The sequence below is a fragment of the Eublepharis macularius genome, chromosome 5 (assembly GCF_028583425.1).
Source record: "Eublepharis macularius isolate TG4126 chromosome 5, MPM_Emac_v1.0, whole genome shotgun sequence".
NCBI classification, from domain to species: Eukaryota; Metazoa; Chordata; class Lepidosauria; order Squamata; family Eublepharidae; genus Eublepharis; species Eublepharis macularius.
Genome location: NC_072794.1, coordinates 115,875,042 through 115,898,787, shown reverse-complemented (window position 1 = coordinate 115,898,787; position 23,746 = coordinate 115,875,042). Strand labels below are relative to the sequence as shown.

General features: G+C 42.0%; 1 protein-coding gene across 1 annotated transcript in view; it reads right to left on the bottom strand.

Moving 5' to 3' along the window:
- The window catches only part of IKBKE (inhibitor of nuclear factor kappa B kinase subunit epsilon), a 33,179-nt gene extending 20,653 nt beyond the window's left edge, over positions 1–12,526 (bottom strand). Inside the window, 9 exon segments of the mRNA XM_054980423.1 lie at positions 138–229; positions 1,326–1,450; positions 3,011–3,142; positions 3,145–3,206; positions 3,801–3,955; positions 5,973–6,133; positions 7,057–7,186; positions 10,526–10,666; positions 12,440–12,526. Coding sequence (XP_054836398.1) covers positions 138–229; positions 1,326–1,450; positions 3,011–3,142; positions 3,145–3,206; positions 3,801–3,955; positions 5,973–6,133; positions 7,057–7,186; positions 10,526–10,666; positions 12,440–12,526 — 1,085 coding nt within the window.
- Between the last annotated feature and the right edge of the window lie 11,220 nt (positions 12,527–23,746).

The window sequence follows — 23,746 nt, the reverse complement described above, 5'->3', positions numbered from 1 at the left end:
ATGCTATAGACTGTTTGGGAAGATGAAAGCCAATTAAATAATGAGAATTCAAGTCCAGAGAATCTTTATGGGTTGTGTAAATAGAAAATGTCCCACTCTCTTATTTACAAAGCACCAACAAGGGACATTTTACTTACCTCACCCAATATAAGCCTCTGAGAACCAGCTCCTGGCACTGCAGAAGTGAGCATGCTACCCTCAAGGTCTGGTAAGTCACTCTTACAGCATCCTGGAGCATAATGAAAAAGGGGGGTTGATTTTGTTGTAGGCTACAGATACTAATTCAAAAGCAGCAGGATGATAGGGTTCAGAAGGGCTGTGACTCACTGACAGAGTGCATGCTTTGCATGTCTCCAGTTATGGGATGTCAGACAGCAGGCCTTTGCTGCCTGAGATCCTAGAGAGAGAAGGTTACATCAGTGCTTAGTTCTTGTGTCCCCTTCTTACATGCCCAGGGTAATGCCAATTACCACTTTTGGGGCAGGAAGCAATTTTCCCCAGGCCAGTTTGGCTAGGGATCCTGATGGTGTTTTGCCATCTTCTGGGGATGGAGCAGGGGTCACTGGGTATGTGTGTGGGGGGGGGAGGGGGGTAGTTGTGAATTCCCTGCACTGTGCAGGGGGTTGGACTAGATGTCCCTGGATGTCCCTTGTAGCCCTATGATTATATGAAAGGGAGAAAGTAGAGGATGGGGACCCTGGAATGAAAGTGTAGCCAAGGATGTAAGGAGAATGCTAGGCAGGAAGAGATTGGCAATGCATAAAATTTCTTCTCTCCTTGAGGTCAGACAAATAAATCCACAGCAGAGGAAACTGTATGAGGATGACTGAGTGATAGTTATGGAGAGCAGAAACAGAAGGTAACATTCCTGTACTGAGGATGCTTTTTTCCCTCTAGGAACAACAGATAAATGGAGTATCCGCATCCAGAGGCAATACACCTCAGAATTCCAGGAGTTGGGACAGACCACAGGAGAAGAGGGTGGTACTTTCCTGTCCCACTTCTAAGCTTTCCAGGGAGTCCTGGTCAGTCATTACTGGGAACAGAACACTGGAGGAGGGCAAATCTTTGGCCTGAACCAACAGGCAACTTAACTATTCTTGAAGGAGAGATAGAGGTGTCTAGGCAAGGGACTAAACGGATTCTGGCAATGTTGTCTACTCCCCTCTGGCCTCCCCACTTGCCATCTGACTCAGTCAGTTCATCCTTCTCTTCATGACTAGAGACTTTGGCTCCAAAGTGGGCAGCCTATGCACAAGCTAATGGTGAACCAAGCTATATTGGTGTGTGGAAATGAAAAGGGAGAAAGCACTTATTTAACTAACCTGCTCCCATCTTAGTGGCCACCTTGAGTCCATCACAGGAGAAAGGAAGTTTGAAAATGAAATAAATTCTTGAGTTTTGAGCATCCAGAACTGGACATTGAATATAAATCTTTGCTCCTCATATTCTCAGGTGAAAAACAAACAGGAAGAAAAAGAAATCCACTGTAATATGAAAATAATAACAAACAGAAAAACAGCACACTATTATGTGCATTTGCAATTTCTATAGTTTGGCTATTTCATTTTCTAGGATCTCCTTGCAACCACTAAGGCCAGAAATGGATAGATAGAAAACTGGGATTACATTAAAGACCAACAAACAGATGTTGGACACTTTGGAATCTATTTCCACCAATTGTATATTGACTACCAATATGCTGATGTGCTCTGAAATAAGGCTCAACTTCACAGGCATAGAGGAGCCACAGAATCATAACAACCTTCCTCTGTTAGAGTTACTTAATGCAAGTTGCTGGTCACAGTAGAATCTTCCCCCAAAATAAATGCATGACACCATTTCAGAAAGTAATGACCATTTTTGATACAAAGTATATACAGATATTTTGCTATTAAATGTCTTTAACATGGGACTGGAAGGGGAGGTGAAAGTGGCTTGTTTCAGAAATTATGCAAAACTATTCTTTAAATAAATTAACTACAGGTAGTGTAGTTGTCTGAACACAGGCCACAACCTATGGTTAGTTAAGATCAGGATCTGAAACCATGGTCTGAGGTTGATTCATGAACCACAGTTAAACTATGATTTTGTGTCACATGTGCATGTGGACAATCACTTAATCCTGGCTTATTTCCTGATGTCACAATGCAGTCCAGGTCTCTGAAAAGGATGCAGAGGAAAGAGTGAAACCAGCATCTGTCAAGGCAAACAGGATTTGAACAATCATCTGCTAATTAAACCCTAGTTTTATAAACCATGGCTTCACATTCTGGAACTTGTCACTGCTTTCTTATACCCTTTCAAATCGAGAACAGGGCACCACTAGGAAAGCAGCCACAATGAGCACAGGCAAAATTTGCTTCCTTAGCAGAAAGATACTGTCCCTGCTGCTGCGAAGCAATGGTGACATCTAGTGCCCCAGACAGATATTAGCACTCTATGTAAGGATTTTTTCCAAGGTTGTATCCACTTCATGATTATGGCAACCACTTTTTATACACATGCACACGCTGCCATTTTTACAATGTTGCCACATGATGCACTATGTTGAAACAACACCACATGAAAAATGTGGTTCCAATACTTATACAAAGTAGCCCAGATCTACAATGCAAACATAAACAGAATTACACCCTTATAACTCCAGATTACAAGAGGATAACTCTGTTTAGGATTGCGCTCCTAGTATCCTTTTTCCAACTGAGCCCTGAGCTGTTTGTTTCAGAGAAAAACATATGAGATACCACAGAATAACTATCAGTTTATCCCTTGCTGCTAATTTGTTCCAGCTGATGAGACTGCATAACACAAGTTGTGGGTAAACCTGTTTTCCACATTGGATTGTCTCTGCCTTATAAAAGCAGGACAGAGAACATCATCTGGGTTTTGTTTTTTTTAGTAATGCAAGGAGTGACCTAATTATGAAAGCACAGTTGTAAGCAACTATGACAGGAATGTAGAAATGGCCAGAGAGAAGAGCAAGACGCGATAAGTTAACTGTACTCACGATCTCTGTACCTGAGCACCACAGGATCTTTCAGTTCTGTGCTCAGCATGATGAGAGGGCAGCTTTCTGTGGTCCTGGGGAAATTATGAACCTGAAGACTGGGCTCCAATTCATACGAGTGACCCTCAAAAAATACTCTCGGTGGTGGGAAGCTATATTTGTTTGCCTGAAAACTTCTTCTTGAAATATGGTAGCTCTGAAAAATAAAAAAGATGAGGGAATAATGGACCAGTGTTTTTATATATAAAAGTGCTTCTCTACTTCATGTCAAACCAGGAGGGCACCTTCTTTGCAATTCCTTTTCAGGGGAGCCAGATCTTCCAAGTGCTCACCTTCCAAAAATCAGTGAATGGATTATCATTCCAGCAGGTGTTTGAGGGGAAGGCTGAATGCTATTTTTAACTGAACTGGGTGGGATAATCTACCTGCAGTTGCTTGTTATACAGCAAACCAACAGTGGAAACCACACTGGAGGATCCAAATCAATAATTACCACACTAAAGTAAATATTTGTTCGTATATTTTGTGCTCAGTGAACCACAATATAAATATTAAACAATCTATTCCAAAATACAGAACAATAATTTACATTCCATACAGTGAATAAGACACATTTTAGTAATTTTCACAAAGACAATTTTAACACAGCTATAATAGCGACAGCTCCAAAATGAATATTTATTAAATCCTTTTAATAGCTCAAATCCCCATCTTTGATGTGCACAAGTTTCATCAATTGGGTATAGAACCTAAGAAACTGAAGCTGTCACAGCAGAGAGATGCTCTATACATGCTGAAGAGATGCAAAGTTTGCAGTTTAAGATTGAATTGTTGATGGTGGTTCTGACGAGGGACTCCTGATGAAGCAGAGGGAAACAAGTTGGACATCAGCCGGCCCCTTGTTGAGTCCATGCCAGACACGGGCTTTGATATCTTCTCAGCCACCTGAAACATACAACTAGACTTTATGAATAGCCTTGTGTACACCAACAAAAATTATTAGCCTTGTGTGCACTAGTGAATATCATGCTGCATTTTCTTAGGTTCTTAGGCACTTGAAGCGAGCTGGCTGGGTTTAAATGCCCCTTTCTGTGCTGCTGTGTAGTGGCATGGAAAGGGGCATTTAAAACCCATCTTTTCAGCTGCCTGGCAGGGACTTCTCCAGACACCTGACACGTGATCTCTTTGGAGAACACGTGATCTCTTTGGAGAACACGTGATCTCTTTGGACAACTGCCATTTCAACACGTTCTGGCTGAAAAACAGCCCTGATCTTATGTCTTTGTAAACTTGCATTTATATACCCTATGGCATTGTTTATTGAAATGTTCTTGATATTGACTGTGCTAATCTCACTCTATGTAATCCACCTTGAGTCTCAATGAGAAAGCCAGGCTATAAATGACATAATAAATAAAAATAAATAAATAGCCATAAATCTGACCTTAGAAATCACAACACTCAGAAACCAGCGGGAGAATATTTTAATCTTCCAGGTAGTTCCATTGCTGACCTAAAAGTGGCTGTCCTCACAGAGAAACTTCAGGGGGAGATTACAACATGAGATTGTGGAAATGGAGTTTATTCTCAAATTTAGGACAATGGACTCCCTGGGCCTGAACAGAGATGTAGGATTCTTATCTTACTACAGCTGCTAATTTTTGCTCTAATCAAGTAGCATTGTATCTTTACATCCTGATGCCTTCCTTTGCTACGCCTCTCCTATCTAATGGAGCTGCATTGTCCCTTTACATCCTGAAGCCTTCCCTTGTAACACCACACCCACCCAAATCCAGTTGCTGTTGTGAATGTGCCTGCATGAACATTGTGTGCATCCATTGGCTTTTGCCAGTGATGTCATTAGTGATAGTAGCACAATTCTCCTATCCCCCAGTAACACTCTAATGCTGTACCAAATCACTGTTGGGGGTTTTCTGCAGATTTTTCCCATTGGTTCTGACTCCATATTACTTCAATTTATCCTGCAATTTCTACATGCATTTTTTTGCCTTTAGTTTTTGCTTTGGGGTTTTTTTGTTGTTGTTTTTCCACATTTTTTCAGGGTTTTTTTAGACCACTTTTACCACACTCTTTTTCTGGAAGTCAATTCTGAGTTGATTTTTAACTCATGCTCAATATTTCTTTTGACTGTGTTCATCCTACCCACTCCAACCCACTTTCGATAATTGGACATTAATCATTGCTGAAGCACTACTTACCCATTTCTTTCCCCCTCCTGATTTTGTTTTATTTATCATTTTCATAGTGTTATACCAACCTACCATTATAACAATACTTGCAGCAGATTCTCTGAATTGTCAGTTTCCTTTATAAAAAAAAAAGTAAGTCTCTAGCCCATTGCAGAGATATGCTTTTTTCTTTACATTTTTGTAAGGGAACAGGCTAGAGAAATATTTTTTTAAAGAAATGAAAGCTGGGAATTCAGAGAATTCAGTAGGTCAATAAAACAATACAATGCTTTGAAACTGACATTTTTAAAAAACTGCAAAAACCATGGGTTCCAAGGGTGAGGGGATGGCCTATTTTGATGCCAGAAAAAAACCCATCATGGTTTGAAAAGCACATCACCATTGCTACTCCAAGCTACATCCCAACAGAGGTTGGTCTGCCCTGGCGATGCTGGACTTGGCCTCCTAGTGCTGGGTCAGGCTGGGCAGGGCTCTTCAATTTAGACTTAATTATTTTATATATACTTTAAATGTTGTTTTTAACATTGGAATGTTGTTTTAATGTTTGCTTCTTTGGGGTGGAAATGCTAGTATGCATACAGTATATACTTAATATATAAATGCTAGTTTATTAAGTCTTTTGCTTTCTGTGGTAACAAAAAGAAATCAGTTCATGACACCAACTCTGTTCCAGATCCAGAATTAGATTCATATTTTATGTCTTCAGAAGTTCTTCTTCTTAATTAAAAGGTCCTACTTTGCACTTTACTCACAAGATATTCTTCTGTCCCATAAACTGACACAAACTTTTCATTATCATCCAGTTCATGGGCAGCTCCAAAAACTCTGTCTTCTCCAATGAGACACATGATGTTTCCTGGTTTGATAGCCCTGTGGACAATCCCATTCTCACGAAGACGATTCATGCCAGACACTAAAAGGGAAATAAAGGGAAGGAGTACGGGATAGTTATCCCATAAAAAAGAACTTACAGAGCAGTGGCAGAATTTGATAAATGAGGAAACAGGTTATCTCTATCTTGGCATGAACTATCATGAAGAGAATTTGAAGCCCTAGGCAAACTGTTTCGCAGAAAGACAGTCCTGGGTTGGTAATACTGTGGTAGGAAATTTATTTATCTTTTAAAATCACCAGCACGTCTTTCTGACAAGATTCTCTGAAAGAATAACTTGCAGAATGGATAGAATGTAAAAGCTTGAACAACAGGCTCACCCAGTTCCCCTCAGGATTGGTTGGTATTTAGGCAATACGTATGAAGCACACAGGTGCCCCTTCACAGCTCATGAAGAAGAGAGAGAAAACTGCCTTTTTGAAATGCGAACACAGCTTTCTGAAAAAAATAACCAGATTCGGCTCTCAGGCTTAAATGCAAGTCTTAAAGCTCCCTCATGGGAACTGACAGAGAATTTCTCAGAAGAGGCAGAATTATAATAATAATAATATAATAATAATAACAACATTCAATTTATATACTGCCCTTCAGGCCAACTTAACATTCACTCAGAGCGGTTTACAAAGCATGTCATTATTATCCCCACAACAACAAACACCCTGTGAAGTGGGTGGAGCTGAGAGAGCTCCAAGAAATGGTGACTGACCCAAGGTCACCCAGCTGGCTTCAAGTGGAGGAGTGGGGAATCAAATCTGGTTCTCCAGATGAGAGTCCCACTGCCACTACACCAAACTGGTGACCATGTGGATAACCCCAATTATGTGGGGAGTCAGCAAGACATCACGTTGGAATTGGCTCTGAGAGGAGTCATGTTCTGTACATTTTGACTGGATATGCAAATTCCGAAACCCATCACCTGTAACAAACAGGTAACTGAAACTTACCTACACAGTGTAACACTATGAAGAACTCAGATTCTGACAAACCAAAGGCATTTTCTGGTTCTTCTAATAGGGTCAGCAGGCTCCCACCTGAGCAATACTCCATTACCAGCACTTTCTGTTTGCTGTTTTCCAGTGTTTGGATTTGAGAGCAAGAGTTAAAGCCCATCAGTAAGGTGTGGACTGCTTACTTCAGTTGCAAAATAAGCCCCAGTGTTACCGGAAATAGTCTCCTTGCATAAATATGATTTATGGGGGAATTAGCTAGCAAGGAAGACAGCTATACGAGAGGTGGTAACTGGAATCTATCACCTTTGTATACCAGGTCCTTTCTTATAATAGGACAAGCGAGTCTGGTGCTTAATATAAAACAATAACTTTTATTGAACACAAGAACTTCATGCACATACACGCCAATTACTGGGGGAAATAATCACACACTTCTGAAGACATAAAATATAAATCACACACACACACACACAGAGTCCTAGGGAATATAGCCAGAAATTGGGGACAGAGAGAGGAAGTAAATATATCTACCTATCCTGGAGAAGGGAGTCCAATCCGCGGTAAGGAGGGAGAGAGAGCTTCAAATGGCCAGCGTCCTCAGCAAGGCAAGAGGCTTAGAGCAAACCTCAAGGGAACAGCGCTTGTGGATCCGGAAATGTGTTCAAAGAAAGAGAGGCTTAGGGAAGAGACCCTAAGGGAGCAGCATCCTGGGAGCTAGCATGATTTGAATGGGGTCAGAATTCTACCTTCATAGGTAAAATGTGCCCTGAGGTGGAGGAGAGTCCTCCTAGCAGTTAGGACAAAGACTCCAATGGTCAGTTCCTGGGTTAGACAAAAGGCTTGAGTACTTTGATTGATAGCTGCTGGGGTGTGTGAATACAAATGTAAAACTAGTTCTAGCGCTGCACAAAAAGGACAGTTTGCTGATGAAGTACACCAGAGCTAGGTTAACTGTTTTTAGGGAGGGGATACATTGTGCCAGGAATGACTGTACATGCTTATGAATGTCATTTGATTAGCTCCTCAATCACAGACAGGAGATCTCATCATGGAAGGAGGGAAAGGAATGTGCTAAGTGGGGGTGACACTGCGAGTCCTTTATTGCTCTGGGCACTGGCGGGGCTGGCGATGGCAGTAAATCCAATCAAGCCACAATCATTCCGCACTCCACGTTCCAAGGCAGCATTCCGTACATGCCTGGTTCTCCTGAGTGGGATGTAGCAACGGCAGAGGCTTGATGGCCACACAGCAGCCATTTTAAACTCCAGAGGCTTGTCCACTTTTAATATCACATGCAGCTATATGAAAACTGCTGTACAACTGGCGGAGGCCAGGCTGACTGCTTACACCTGTTTCAGATACCTTACCTTTCCACAATAGAAGATAGCACAAATTCCCTGACAGAACTTTTTTACACAAAAACTAACTGGAAAGAGAATAAAGCAGGGGCAAGAGAGGGGAACTACTGGCTTGCAAGCAATTTTAAACAGCCTAGACCTTTTCCCTCAGGCCATTATATTAACTGGAACCAGTGGTAAATAAGTACATGTGTGTGGCCATTCAAACATGCACCTCCAGCTCTGAGCCTTTGAGAATCTGAGTCTCTATATACACAGATAGCAGACTGATGTGGTATTTTGTCACAAAAGAATGAGACCAGTGCTTTAAAAAGGTTAATGATTATTAACTACAAATTGATAGACAGGAGGGAGCAAACAAAATATTTTGCAAGTCAAAATAAAATTTTTCAAATATCTCCTTTGGCAAGTTCTAATTCAACAATTACTATAATCTTTGATAAATAAGCTGCTCAGTTATGTCTTAGTCACGGTAAATCCATAAGAGCGTTGTGTGGGAATTGTAAGCGGTCGGCCCGGTCTCTGCCATTTTAATAACCATTTTACTATGGCTGCTTGTGATATCAAAAATATCACCAGGCCTCTAGATTTAAAATGGCCATTGTATTGCCACCAGAGAGCCTCCAACAGTTGCTGAGTCCCACTCGGGAGAACATGGCATGAATGGAATGCCGCACAGGAATGCAGAGTGATTAAGAGGTGATTGGATTTGCAGTCCCTTCAGTCCCAAAAGAATCCAGTGCAATAAAGGTCTCGCAGAGTCATCCCCACTTAACACATTCCTTTCCCTCCTTCTGTGATGAGATCTCCTGTCCTTGATTGAGGAGCTAATCAAATGACATTCATAAGTTTGTACAGTTGTTCCTGGGAAAGTACAGTCCCCACCTAAATTCATCAACTTAGCTCCAGTGGACTTCGTTAACAAACTGCCCCTTTTGTGCAGCACTAGAACAAATTTTGCATTTTCTTTCACATGCCTTGGCACCTACCACTCAAGGTAATCAAACCATTTGTCAAACACAGGAACTGACCGTTGGAGTCTTTGTTCTAACGGCTAGGTGGGCTCTCCCACCCCAGGGCACATTTTACCTATAAAGGTAGGGACCTGGCCTCATTTAAATTGTGCATGATTCCTGGCTGCTCCCTTAGGGTCACTTCCCTAAGCCTCTCTCTCTTTGTACATGCTTACCAGATCCAAAGCACTGTTCCCCTGAGGTTTACCCTAAGCCTCTTGCTCCCTTGGCTGAAAACACTGACGTCTGAAGCTCTCCCTCCATGGACTTCCCTGCTCGTCAGATAGGTAGATATATTTACTCCCTCTCTCTATTCCCAACCTCTGGCTAAACTTCCTAGGACTCTGTGTGTGTGTGTGTGCGCGCGCGCATGCGCGTGCATGTGCATGCATGTGTGTAGCCATTTTACCCCGTAAGATCTCTGTGTGTATGTGCATGAAATCATGCTCTTTAATAAAAGTTGATGTTTGATTTTAAGCACCAGCCTCGTTTGTTATAACGGAAGGGACCCCATAGAAATTGGTGATAGATCCCTGCGGTTACTGGCCTCTTGCAAAGCCATCTTCCTTGCTTGCTAATCCTTCCCCCCACCCCCGCCAGTTTGTACCAGTTCTTAGTCTCTTTACACCTAATACCTTCAAGGTTCGAGACGTTGAAATACTTGACAAAATATGAGGTACACAGATATTAAAACTCAGGGTAGGCAGGTAGTTGAACTCCGTATGTGTGCTTATAAAATGCTCTGAATGAAAGCACAAAGGAATTTGAAGGAGTTCAAAGGGTAAGCAAGATGCTGCCCTGAAACAGGCAGCACTGTGGCATATTGGGGTACCATGGCCAAATATATATATACTAAACAGACTACAACTTCAAATGACTTGGAGCACACTTTACATGACAAGAGTTAGACAGGCCTACATAGAAAGGATGCTATATGTAGTGTATAGGGGCCCTCCACAGTCTGTAAAAATATTCTGGACAAACAGAATACCACACATTTGCTGGTAAGGAGTTCACCATAATGCTACTATTATCCCACCAATGTTACTACACCAATGATTCTTCACACTTTAGAGAGAAAGCCAGATTCACAATTTCTTCCACAGCAAAGAGTTTGACAATGTTATGGTGATTTAACTTCCTTAGGACTTCAAATTCTCTTATCTGCTCCTCCTGAGGTCTCAGGTAACTGGCTTTGTTGAACACTTTAACAGCAACTAGTTTTCCTGATTTCTGGGGTGGGGGAAGGAAAGAGAAATTAACAGGGATATGAAGAAATACAACACTGTACAAGAGAACATTGTAAGCAGGTAAATGTGCAACACTCAACATGTAAAATTTGAAGATGAGAAGATCTCCACATATGCAATGGACATATGCTAAAGAAACTATTTGTGGCTCAGTCCACTCATTCACAAGCCATTTGTATGATGTCTCTCACCAATCACTTGCTATGATTTTACCTGCATCAGTGAAAGCTCTCCCAAAAGAAGAGCTGTGCTGATGTGACTGAAATTGTCATAGCCACTTCACACAAATCTCTTTCATGACTGCATTACAAATAGCTGTATATACAAGAGTAGCTGTATACGTGACGTGAGCTCACATGACCTCCTTCTTTGGAGGTTTTTAAGCAGAGGCTAGATGATCATCTGACAGCAATGCTTATTCTGTGAACCTAGGCCAATCATGAGAGGAAGGGCAGGAAGGGTTAGTGCTTAGTGCTCATGACCCCTTCTTATTTGCCCAGGGCAAGGCCGATCACCACCTTGGGGACAGGTAGCAATTTTCCTCAGGCAGTTTGGCTAGGGATCCTAATGGTGTTTTGCCATCTTCTGGGCATGGTTTACTGGGTGTGTGTGGGGGAAGGGGAGGTGTTTGTGAATTTCCTGCATTGTGCAGGGGTTGGACTAGATGACCCTAGAGGTACCTTCCAACCCTATGATTCTATGATATTTCCTAAGACAATCAAATATTCATGCAGGAACTTCAGTGTTTCAGTTTTTCATGGACAACCATTATACTGGAAATAATCTCAAAAGAAAATCACTCAAATTACCTTTTCAAAGGAAACCAGCAATCTATCAGCCAGCCCAGGTTTGAGGACCAAACTAGACACAATGTGGAAGCTCTCCCACAAGTGTTTTAAAGGTTCCCTGTGGCTGTTCCCTGTGACTGTTTCTAAGGGCACTGAACAAAGGGGTGCCTTTTTCCTGCTCTCCCCTCAACCCCAAAGAACTAATTTCAACACTGGAGAGTTTCAGGTAGGTAGGTAGCCTTGTTGGTCTGCAGCAGAACAGCAGGATTTGAGTCCAGGACAACTTAAAAGCTTTCAAGAGTCAAAGCTCCCTTCTTTGATATCTGAAGGTGGGAGCTTTGACTCTTGAAAGCTTTTACCCTGAAAATTTTATTGGTTTTTAAGATGCCACAGGACTTAAATGCAGCATTGGAGACGTGATTTTAATAATTGAGGCACTGGAGGAAAGGAGTAAATATTAACTAACTTAAAAAAAAAACCTTTAGAAATCTTAATCACAAGTCACATCTAGTTGACCCTGTAAATTGGGGGAAAAGTTCTTCAGAAAGATTATGGATAAATTATGCAAGTGTCACATTGGCAGCTCAAAGGGACAACCCCACACGTCACAGAAACATGCCCGGCTTCCCACCCCTTGGGCAGCCCAGTTCACATTCTCCCTCATTTGCCTGCCATTTCTGAGGCAGACTTAGCTTTTGACTCTCTCAAAGTTCTCCTTACCCTACCTGGATCTTTCATACGACTCACTAAGGGAAGACTTGATGTATCTCCACTTGTCATCTTTAATCAATTACTTTAGAAAGGTGTGAGAAAACAGTGTTTTGCATCTTCATTTTGAGATCGGTTTTACCACAATGCCCTATTTTATTTGTAATTCTTTTGTTTTCATTCTTTTGGGACACAAAAGCCACTACTAAAATATAACTGAGTCACTTCCAGGGTTTCCCAGGGAGGAAGCATCTCTTCACCTTGTTGCGGGCTTTGTAGACACTGGCAGTGGCACCTTGACCCAGCACATCCTCTGTTTCCCAAAGATAGTTCGGTGTAGTTTTCATGGCCAGTGAGTGGGTGGTCAGCCTATCAGCTGCAAGACAAATGGAAGCAGGAAGAAATTGTTACAAGGTAGCATGAGATAATCACCTTCCTGGAGCCTAGCTTGGGCAGGTTTTTAATGAATTAAGCTAATTTGCTTGTTATTAGTGAATATCACCAGCAAAAGAAGCCTTTGTGAGGTTGAACACAAACCATCAGGAACTATAAACAAACATTTCCAGGGTCTATTGTCCTGACAGTATAAATTGCTTTCAGCTAGGGCAGATACTAAAGTATCTCCATTTTGCAAGAACAGAAAGCAAAAGTATTGCAAAACAGTCAGTTAATGAGGAAATGTTTTGCTTCCTGCAAAAGAGAAATGCAAAAGGGAGCTTTGATGCTTGAAAGATCAGGGCTTTTTTTCAACTGGAACACGGTGGAACAGAGTTCCGGAACCTCTTGAAAATGGTCACATGGCTGGTGGCCCCGCCCCCTGATCTCCAGACAGAGGGGAGTTTAGATTGCCCTCCGTGCAGCTGAGCAGTGTGGAGGGCAATCTAAGCTCCCCTCTGTCTGGAGATCAGGGGGTGGGGCCACCAGCCATGTGACCATTTTCTCCGAGGGCAACCCACTGAGTTCCACCACCTCTTTTCCCAGAAAAAAAGCCCTGTGAAAGATCATTCCTGGAAATCTAGTTGATCTCTATGGTGCTACTGGACCTGAATCTTGCTCTTTAATGGGCCAGTTTTCTCTCACAATCAAGAGTGTTTTTTTAAAGACAGTCAGCTGTGCCTCAAGATATCAGCAAATGTTAAAATATCCGCAAAGTGGCCAAACTAGTCTTATCTAAAGTTTTTGGAAGAACTTTCTGGTGATGATGCCAATCTTGTGACATAGCTAAATTTGTACTCACTTTGTACCTAAGGTAATGGCTTGAGATTTCCTGGTATTACAACTGATCTCCAGGCCACAGAAATCAGATCCCCTGGCGAAACTGGCTGCTTTGGAAGGTGGACTCTGTGGCATTATGTATGGCTGAGATTCCTCGCTGCCCCAAAGTCCACCCTTCCCAGGCTCCACCCCCATAATCTCCAGGAACTTCCCAATCCAGAACTGGCAACCCTGTTTTCACCACATCACATCATTTTCAGCCAAATGATACTGTGTTGCTACGCTGAAGTATTCCTGACTATTATTTAGGAATACTCCGAAATAGCAACACTGTATCTATTAAGTAGTTGATCTGCCTGAAGGAGCATTAGCTATGTCTGAGTCCCCTTTACACTATGTTGCAGGACTAGGACCATTTCCGCACAGTTTATTTGCCATGGGTTCGAAGCTGATGGGTAGTAAGTTTTTTTTTCCTGGTTCCCCACAGCATTGTGGTGTATTTATAATAATAACAACATTCAATTTATATATCGCCCTTCAGGATGACTTAATACCCACTCAGAGCGGTTTACAAAGTATGTTATTATCCCCACAACAACATATCCCCAGTGAGATGGGTGGGGCTGAGAGAACTCCAAGAAACTGTGACTGACCCAAGATCACCCAGCTGGCTTCAAGTGGAGGAGTGGGGAATCAAACCCGGTTCTCCAGATTAGAGTTCCACACTCTTAACCACTACACCAAACTGGCTTCCCTTGGTTTTCTTAGTTTTTCTCTGATCTTTCCCAAACCTACTTTGTAGCAAAGTTTTGGGAAAGATTTCAATAAAGCCTGAATGACTGTTGTGTGGGCAGCCATTTTCCTCACAGCAGACCAGGAGACTTTTTATTTAAATAGGCAACTGAATATCATTATATTGATATAACGTTATAAAATATATGCAAGGCCTTTTGAACACTTAGTTTTCATTTTTAAAAGAAAGGTCTATCACCTTTCATTGTGGAGATATAAGGGCAAATAAAAGGGAGACTGACCTTTTTAAAAAAATGAAAGCTGGCACTTCAGAGAACCTGTTACACTTATTGTCATAACTTTATATATATATATATATCAGTCAAGCAAGCCTTTATTGGCATATATAAAATATATTTTAAAAAATTAAATACAGAGACTCCATACAAAATGAGATTAAAATACAGATAGGAGCAGGGCAACAGTGCAGCAAAACCAGTACAGAATATTACTTGTCATGGCGTATAGCCATGGCACTGTAGAGAAACTTAGCTAATATTTCAGTTATTTCCCCATCTGGGTTGTCAAGCAGGAACTGAACTTTAAAATCATCAGAAAACTCTGAAAGTTGGGCTAATATAGGATGTAGAAGATCCCAGTGTGGCGCCAGATAAAAAGGGCACTGGAGAAGAACATGGGAAACAGTTTCAACACAGTCCATCAAACAAGGACAACACCTGCTATGATAAGGAATCCCATGAAATCTGCCAGATAAAATGGCTGAAAGAAGAACATTAAATCTGGCCAGAGAAATTGGGAGCCAGGAGTTGGTAAAGGTATACTGCTGGGAATCTTACATTAGGGAAAATCCCCAAGTTTAGGGGAGAACAAGTTCCATTAGCAGAACTATAGAGAGTTTGTAACTCTAATCCCAAAAGACTGTATTTTATTTTTGAGAAGGCCTCTGACTCAGATAGCAGTGATAAAGATTCTATAGATAAGTTCAAGGAACTTATTTTACCTTCAATACAGGCTGACCAACTAGAGTTGGCTAATTCTGATACTAAATGGTACGTATAACTGGGGAGATCAGAATTAAAATGGAGTTTCAACCAATATTTAATAGTGTGAAGCCATGCCTTGGCGGCCAACAAATTTTGACCGCACTCTAAGCATAAGGCAGCATATGGAACACACATAGGAACCCCCATGATCTTACGCAGAAAGTTAGATTGAATACGTTCAACTGAGTTGTCAATAGCATCAAGCCAAAGCGGGGCCCCATATAATAACTGTGCTCCAATTTTAGCATTGAAGGCTTTAAGAGCAGCAGGCACATATTGGTTACCTCGATCAGAAAAATAAAAATGGGATATTGCTGCAGCATTAACTTTGGCTGTATTGATAGCCATCCTACGGTGGAAGGTCCACGAAGCATTAGATTGGAAATAGACACCCAGGTATTTAAAGTGCTTAACTTGTTCAAGTCTATTACCATTGACAATCCAGTTATGCAGTTTCCGGGAATTGGGGAGAACCAACACCTTAGATTTTTCATAGTTTAACTCCAGTCTGTTGGTCACACAGTATTCAAGGCAACGGTTCAATAAACGATTCAATCCAACACGGGAAGAAGACAGAAGAACCGCATCATCCGCATATAATAACAAAGGGATAGAAACGGAGCCAAGTCTAGGACTGTGACCATCAACCAGTGACAAAAAAGGGGCAAGATCATTCAAAAAAAGATTAAACAAATGGGGGCTAAAATGCACCCCTGCTTAACCCCCTTCTTAATAAGAATCCTGGGTGAGAGTCTCCCAAGGGAAGAACAACTGACCTGGCAAGACGTTGCTGAGTAAAGTCTTTTGATAAGAGATAATAACCTCTTATCTAGTGACATCCCCTCAAGCTTTGCCCAGAGAAGTTCTCTTGAGACAGAGTCAAAGGCTCCCTTAAGGTCCAGAAAGGCAATATACAGTTTAGATCTTTTCCTGCTCGTGATTTATTAATCAAATGAGCGAGGACTAAACAATTATCCAAAGCTGACTTCCCCTGGCAAAACCCCACCTGTTCTGGGCCTAATATTTTACTAGATGACATCCAAGTGCTGAGCTTAATTTGCAAGAATTTAGTTTCCCAATAACGGATAAAAGGCTGATTGGTCTGAAGTTAGAGGGGTTAAGATGACAACCCTTCTTATAAATGGGGACAATTATCGCATTGGTCCAGGCAGCTGGCATCTGGCCAGTCTTATTTACCATAGTGAAGAGAGAAGCAAGCAGAGGGGCCCACCACTCTGGATCAGCTTTCAGCACCTCTGGGATTATCGCATCTGGACCAGGAGCTTTACCTGATTTGAGCTGATCTATAAGAGTTGTTATTTCCTCCGGAGTGACAGGAGGCCACTCTGGGAGACCATCCAGGGGAGAATAAACCAGTTGCATTCCATTAGGGGGCTCTTCACAGAATAGGTCCGAAAAATACTGAAACCATGTATCGGGGGAAATGGCTGATATATAAGGGATCTCAGAGTGAATAGCACCATTGATTATTGCCCAGAATTGCCTGGAATCATTCAGGGTAATGGCGCATAAGAGTTGTTCCCATTGTTTGTTAATAAAGGTCAGCCTCTTAATCCTTGTAACCTGGTGTAAATGATTTCTAGTTATCTGATACTCCACTGGCAAGCAGGTAGCTGCAGAATCATGCAAATTACGGTAAATAGTACGTAGATGGGCTTTTATATTCCTACATTCCCTATCAAACCATACGGCCGTCTGAGAACTCGCTACTTGCTTTGGTACAGCCCTTCTGGAATCCTGTTTTAAGGCTTCTGTAATGAAATTTAATAAGTTCCCATAGATTTGTGTCACCTCTAAGGGATCAGAAACCCCTGGGGGGTGCAATTCTGTTGTGGGACCATGGTAAAAATTATGAGAAAACCTGGCAGGTGGAAGCCCCTTGCCACTATACTGTATTGGCAGTTGCAGCAGCAACAAGGAACCAGAACCACCTGGGCCTGTGTGGAAAGTTCCTAGTAAATGAAGTGTAGTGATCTGAAAGTTGGACTAGGATTCAAATTCTTGCACAGCCACAAAACATACTGGCTGAACTTAGGCAAAAATGTACCTTTCTGACTTAACCACTGGCTTGTTATGAGAAAGGGAAGGCAGGGGGAAGGGAGGGCTGTCCCAACTCTGTCAAAACCTAGTATTAAACCTGAAGAATGTTGCCTATAATGAACAAAGCAGCTTTGGAAGGCCTCTACCAACACTGGGCTCACTCACTTCTTTATATATTTAATAACAACAGGCAGAATATTTCAGTCCTATCCTAAACCCTAAGAATATTAAGGCAAGGAGCCATTTTTACAGTAACATTAAATATGCTATACTGCTCCCATTTATTTATTTATGATATTTCTATGCCCCCTCTTCAGAATCTTACTCAAGGAGGCTTACAATTAAAATCACCACAATAAAACAAGCTATTGGACATAAGCAGCATAAAAACTATCCATCAAACAGAAGCAGACCATTAAAAAGCCTGCTTTTAAGATTAAAAACCTCTAATTAAAAGCCTGGGGGGGGAGGGAAAGATATGTTTTGGTGAGATCCCTAAAAGAAGGTAAAGTAGGCATCAGGTGAGCCTCAAGGAGGAGGGCATTGCAAAGGCAAGGTGCCACTACAGAAAATGCTCTGTCTCCAGTTGTGAGTGCCACCTACTTTACTTCTGAATGCAGTGCATAGAGAGCAGGGCTTGAGAAGAAGAGCTTAGCTGGCAGGCCGGATAGTATGGGAGGAGATGGTTCTTACTCCGGCCCCAAACTGTTTAGAAACTTTGAGATAAGTGCCAGCACTTTGAATTGTGCATGGGAACAGATGAGTCACCAGTGCAGATCTTTTCAGTACAGGAGTGATACATTTCCTGTAACCAGCCCCTGACAATAGCCCGGCTGCTGTATTTTAGATCATCTGACATTTCCACACCATTTTCAAGGACAGCCCCATATAGAGCATCTTACAGTAATCTAACTTGGATGTTATCAAAGCATGGATCACTGTGGCCAGATTACACTTTTTCAAAACAGGAGGAATTACTCTATGATATTGAATTATATGTATTATTTGAATGAAGGAAAGGATTTATTTTGTTCCTGTTCAGCGGCTATTACAATTCACCGGCAAACTCGCAAAGGCTTTTGAAGAAGCGTGTTTACAGCGAAACGGGGCACTTAGCCTGGCAAACCCATTGCCATTCTCCCGTCGGGAGCAGTCCCAAACAGTTTGGGCGCTCCTTGACTATGTAATTGGTTCCAGCATGTTTACAACTGCGGTTTCTTGTGATTGTGCCTGAAAAAGAAAAAAGACATCAAGTAAAAAATATTATATTTTGCAGCACAACGGTCTGTGTGGCTTTGCTTTTGTTTTCTTCCTTATTTGGAGACCGTTCCCCTGTTGGTGATTGTTAGAAAAATGAAGACCAGGCAACCGCTGCAACCTCTGCCTCCATAGTCAGGGAGGCATCCAGGATCACCCCCAGCCTCCTAACTCTCAAAACCAGTGCAAGTAGTGCTCCATCAAGAGCGGGGAGCCAGATTCCCGTGCCCATGGCCCCCAGACCCACATGCAGGACCTCCGTCTTTGTGGGATTTAATTTCCACCGACTCTGCTTCAACCATCCAGTCACAGCTGCAAAGGCACGCTCCAAGACATCTGGGGCAGAGTCGGGCTGGCTGTCCATCATCCGATATAGTTGGGTGTCATCAGTATATTGATGACACCCAAGTCCAAAACTCCACACCAGCTAGGTGAGGGGGCGCATATAAATATGCCAATTAGAGAGAAAATGTTTTTAATGTTTTCTCATTTACAGAATTAAAAGGTTCATAGCTGTGTGTTTTCGAAGATGGGAAATGGAAGTCTGGATCAACTAGTAATTTTGGCATAAGTCTTAGTATAATGATGTTTAGTTTGACCTTCCTCCAAAGACCCCAGTATATCAAACATAACCCTGTCTCTCTGTGAATTATCCTCACAACATCCCTGTAAGCTAAGCTAGATCAAGAAGTTGTGCTCAAAGTCACCCAGTGAAGTTCATGGCCACACATGAATTCTAGTGAGCTTGGCTGAAGGCCAACATCAGCCATTACCTCACACTGCTCGGCTTACTACTTCACAGATCACTGCAGAAGAGACTATTGCAGTCAATGAGGATCAGCAGCAGTGGAGGATGGCATATATCAAACCTAATAGAGGTAGAGGGGCTCAAAGCAGTAACCCTTGATCGGAGGAGTGTGCTGCACATCCTCAAGAATCCATTTTGAACTGTGAAGTGGTGGAGAATTGAGTTCTGTATTCCCTGCACACTCAAGGGAGGGAACAGATATCTTTTTAAAGCAGCTAGCAGGAAGGAATAAGAACGTCAAGAGCTCTACGCCCACAGGAAGAAAACACTCGCCTGACATAATTGCCATGGGCATCTCAATACTAGGCAACTCAGCAATAGCCTTCACTAGTATCTACACAGCGGTAAAAGAACTCACCTGAAGTATGACAGCTCTCGCAATCACAGGGCCAAGCTACACATGACGAATGACACTTGAACAGCAAGTGTATTTCTCCCTGTTCACTTGCCCTCCACTCAATCCACTTGCTGTTCAAGTGTCATTCGTCATGTGTAGCTTGGCCCACAGTGGAATGCCTTGCCACGTTCTTAACAGCGACAATCCACCTCTAAGTGCAGCCGATTGATGAGTAAGGCTTGGAGTCTCCAGAGTGACTTCCTACTTTCTTTTTCTCTTAAAGGTGCATTTTCTTATACTCTACTTTCATCTCCTGTCAGAAGAATAAGCCAGAAACCAGAGAGCCAGTTTGGTGTAGTGGTTAAGAGCGCAGGACTCTAATCTGGAGAACCGGGTTTGATTCCTCACTCCTCCACTTGAAGCCAGCTGGGTGACCTTGGGTCAGTCACAGCTTCTAGCTCTCTCAGCCCCACCCACCTCACAGGGTGTTTTGTTGTGGGGATAATAATGACATACTTTGTAAACCTCTCTGAGTGGGCATTAAGTTGCCCTGAGGGTGGTATATAAATTGAATGTTATTATTATTATTATAAACATTCAACCAGGATCCTCTTCAGTTCTCTCTCGTTAACTATTTTATTGAAGATTTTTATGCAACTTTATGAAACCCAACTACCCAGCAGTTAGATTCCCTTCATTGCATGGCCACTCTCAACCTATGGTACCTCAGTGGAGCTCAAAGGTGGGGTGAGACAAAGGAAGAGCTCTAAGCAAATGCTCTCTATTTGCTCTCCCATTGCATGTTATTACCAGTCCCTTGCCTTGCAGCAGTATTACATTACAACACATTTATCACCTCCACAACAACACAATCCAGACTACAGTTGTGCCACTGTCAGAAAGCAGGAAATAATTAGTGCATGAAAAACAGGTACACATGACTTCTGGAATGGCATGGTGATGCCACGGCAGCTGAGTTTATGAGCTCAGTACCATGATCTTCCTGATCCCCTGGGACCTGAGGATTCAGGCCCCCAAGACTCCCCCACAGAGAAGGGGGGTAGGCCAGAGCAAGGTGGAGGAGCTCATGGGGATTGGCAACCGCATGTTGGAGCCCCCGCACCAGCTCAAAGGCAAGGACTGAGGAAGAAGCCTTAATGGCGCATAAGCTACGAACCCCCAGACTTTGAAACAAGTGAAAACAAAGCAAGGATTCCTGACAAGATAGATGCAAGGACAATTGAAAGACTGAAAAAGAGTGATTTTACCTGACATCTCTCCAAGTAAGAGTATCGTTTATTGCTTTACGACGGCTAAACAGCTTGATGAGGGTTTTTTTATTATCCTCCGGAGAGGCGGCCGCCTCATGGACTAGGAAACTGACACTCAAGAAGTGAAGCGTAAGGAGAGGTTTCCTGGGATGGAGAGCTGGGGAGCAAAAAAACTTTATACAGTGTCTTTGAGGAAGATTGTTATCAACACTACTTTGGAGCCTCAGCTGAAAGTTTCATTTTGCCTTTTCCCCCTCATTTCTGAGGCTGCCCTACTTTTTCTCTCTTTCATATTTAATCTCAGCCATAGATTTACAGTTGCTGCTATCAACCTTAGCCCCTACCTCATGATAAGATTGGGATTGTATTGGACTACCTCAAATGGTGGTTGTAATGATTATTATACTTGTGTATGTGAAAAACTTTGTGGATTTAGGAAAGTGGAGAAACAGTAAAGGGGAGCTTTGGGGCTGTACAACCACTCTATAACAACTTGTTTTACTCTGCAATAGTCTGTGAAGTGGCTGCTTTGTTGTATCTGCCAGCACTAGAGCTATTATATGCAGTAGAGCTATTATTTTATTAAATGGTGCTTGGTAGGAGCATACTTACAGTGCCATGATATGATTGGCAGGGGAGGGGCCTCAACAGTATCTTAGGAAATCTGGAATTCTCCAAAATAATTTCTTTCAGTATTTTAAAAAAAAAGAGCCCAACATTTATGCCTTGGAGTTGTGAAGATTGTTGCTCTCTAATGCCAACTTAGATGAGCCTGTGACACAGATATTTCTGATGACATCTAGAACCTTTTGTTTCAGGCAGAGGAATAGATTCTTAAAAATTTCTCAAGACCTTTGCAAGCCTCGAGAGAGGCTTTGGATAACAACCACAGTCCCTTTACACATTCAATATTTACAATATTTAGTGTGAACTTGCAACTATAATGCAAAATAAATACACCACAAGGTGGCAGTTTAGCTTCAAAAATAAAGGCTGGGAAATGGATGGGCCTAGCCCACAATTTTTGAGAAACAAGTAAGAAAAGGTGGAGGCGGGCAGGCCTTTAGGTATGAACTCAGCACTAGGAACTCCTTTACAAAATCAGCGTTAAACCTCCCAAAGGATCAGTTATGCTGTCACCAGAGAAGATGACCCACAAAAGAGATCACTTTAGTTCATTGTGCCAATAGATGCATTCAGCCTTCTAGCAAGAATTACTCTCAAACCTGGCCAGAGAAATAGCTGAGATTGATGGCCCCAGGAACAAGACATATTATTGTCCCTTCCATCCCCAAACCCTCCAACAACAATAATGAAAGATATTATTTCAAAACCATATCCATACCAAATTTTTTGGTTGAGACATTATATAAGCTTCAATATGAAATCCCTCACCACATCATTTAGCATATTATGCACTATGAAGAACAAATAATTAAAATATAGGGACATAAGATTCTTCTCTAGGATTGCCAGCTCCACATTGTGAAAGTCCTGGAGATTTGGTGGCTTTATAATTAATCCACTTCAACTGTAGGCATTTTTAGTTTTCCTTAAATTATTACCACCTATTCAAAAAAGATGGAAGTGGATTAATTCTAAAGTCAGTATTTTAGAATGTTGAATAGAAAATGCTGAATAACACAACTCTAAGAAAAACGAAGAATGGCTACTGTTGAAATGGATTAATTGTAAAGTCAAAATTTTAGAATGCTGAATAGAAAATGCTGAGTATATACAAGTAATGAGATGGAGAGAAGAAATAGTCTGTAGTCATGTATTATACCTTTTGCTCTTTATTTTCATGTAACTGATCCTCATTTTGTTTGTATTGCTCTATGCACTATTTATCACTCTTTCGTTACTATCCATAACAATGTAAAATTGTGCATGGTTTACTGTTTTTATTGTTACTGTAATACTGCCCGCTCTCTATTTTTTCTTTTAAACAAAATCATTTAAAAACCTTTTTAAAAATCCAAAGAGATCTAGATCCACTGCTACCACTGAACATCAGCTAGCAACTGAATTAATCAGTTATCCTTGATGAGCATGTTATCCCACCGCCTATCACCATTCTCCTCTTGTGGTCCCTTTCCCTAAGTCGTGCTAGCCATTTGACCATGTTTCTATTAAAAATAAATAAATATTACCCTTCAGAGAAAACTGGGGTGGGGGGGGAGATTTGGTGGTGTGGAGCCTGGAGAAAACAAGGTTTGGGAAGGGTCGGGAGTCAGGACCTCAGCAGGGTATAATGGCATAGAGTCCGACTTCCAAAGCAGCCATTTTCTCCAGGGGAACTGATCTCTGTGCCCTGGAGATATCCAGCAGTTGCCTCTGGGCCGGGAAATTCGTGGAGGTTTAGGGGTGGAGACTTGGGAGGACAGAGTTTGGGGAGGGACCTCAGTGGGATATAATGCCAAAGCAACCTTCCAAAGCAACCATTTTTTCTAAGAGTACCAATCTCTCTCATCTGGAGCTGAGTTGTAATACCAGGATATTTACAGGCCCCATTTGGAGGTTGGCAACCCTAACCACATCACACAGTTTCTCTATCATAGGCACCTGGATCTCTCCTACATCTCAGCTCTTTGTCACTTATTGCTGGAAGAGGAAGGCTTGGGAATCGATCACCTAGGAGGCTTGGGTGTCGTCCATAGTCAACCAAGGCTACTGTCTGGAGTTCAAGACAACTCCATCCAACATTCCCTCTCTATCCAACCTCCACCTCCTCCCACTTTATTCTTAGAGGAAGTGCAGTCATTGCTGAAGAACTGGTTCCCTCTGTTTGTACTGACAATGTGTTTTCCTGGTATTTTATT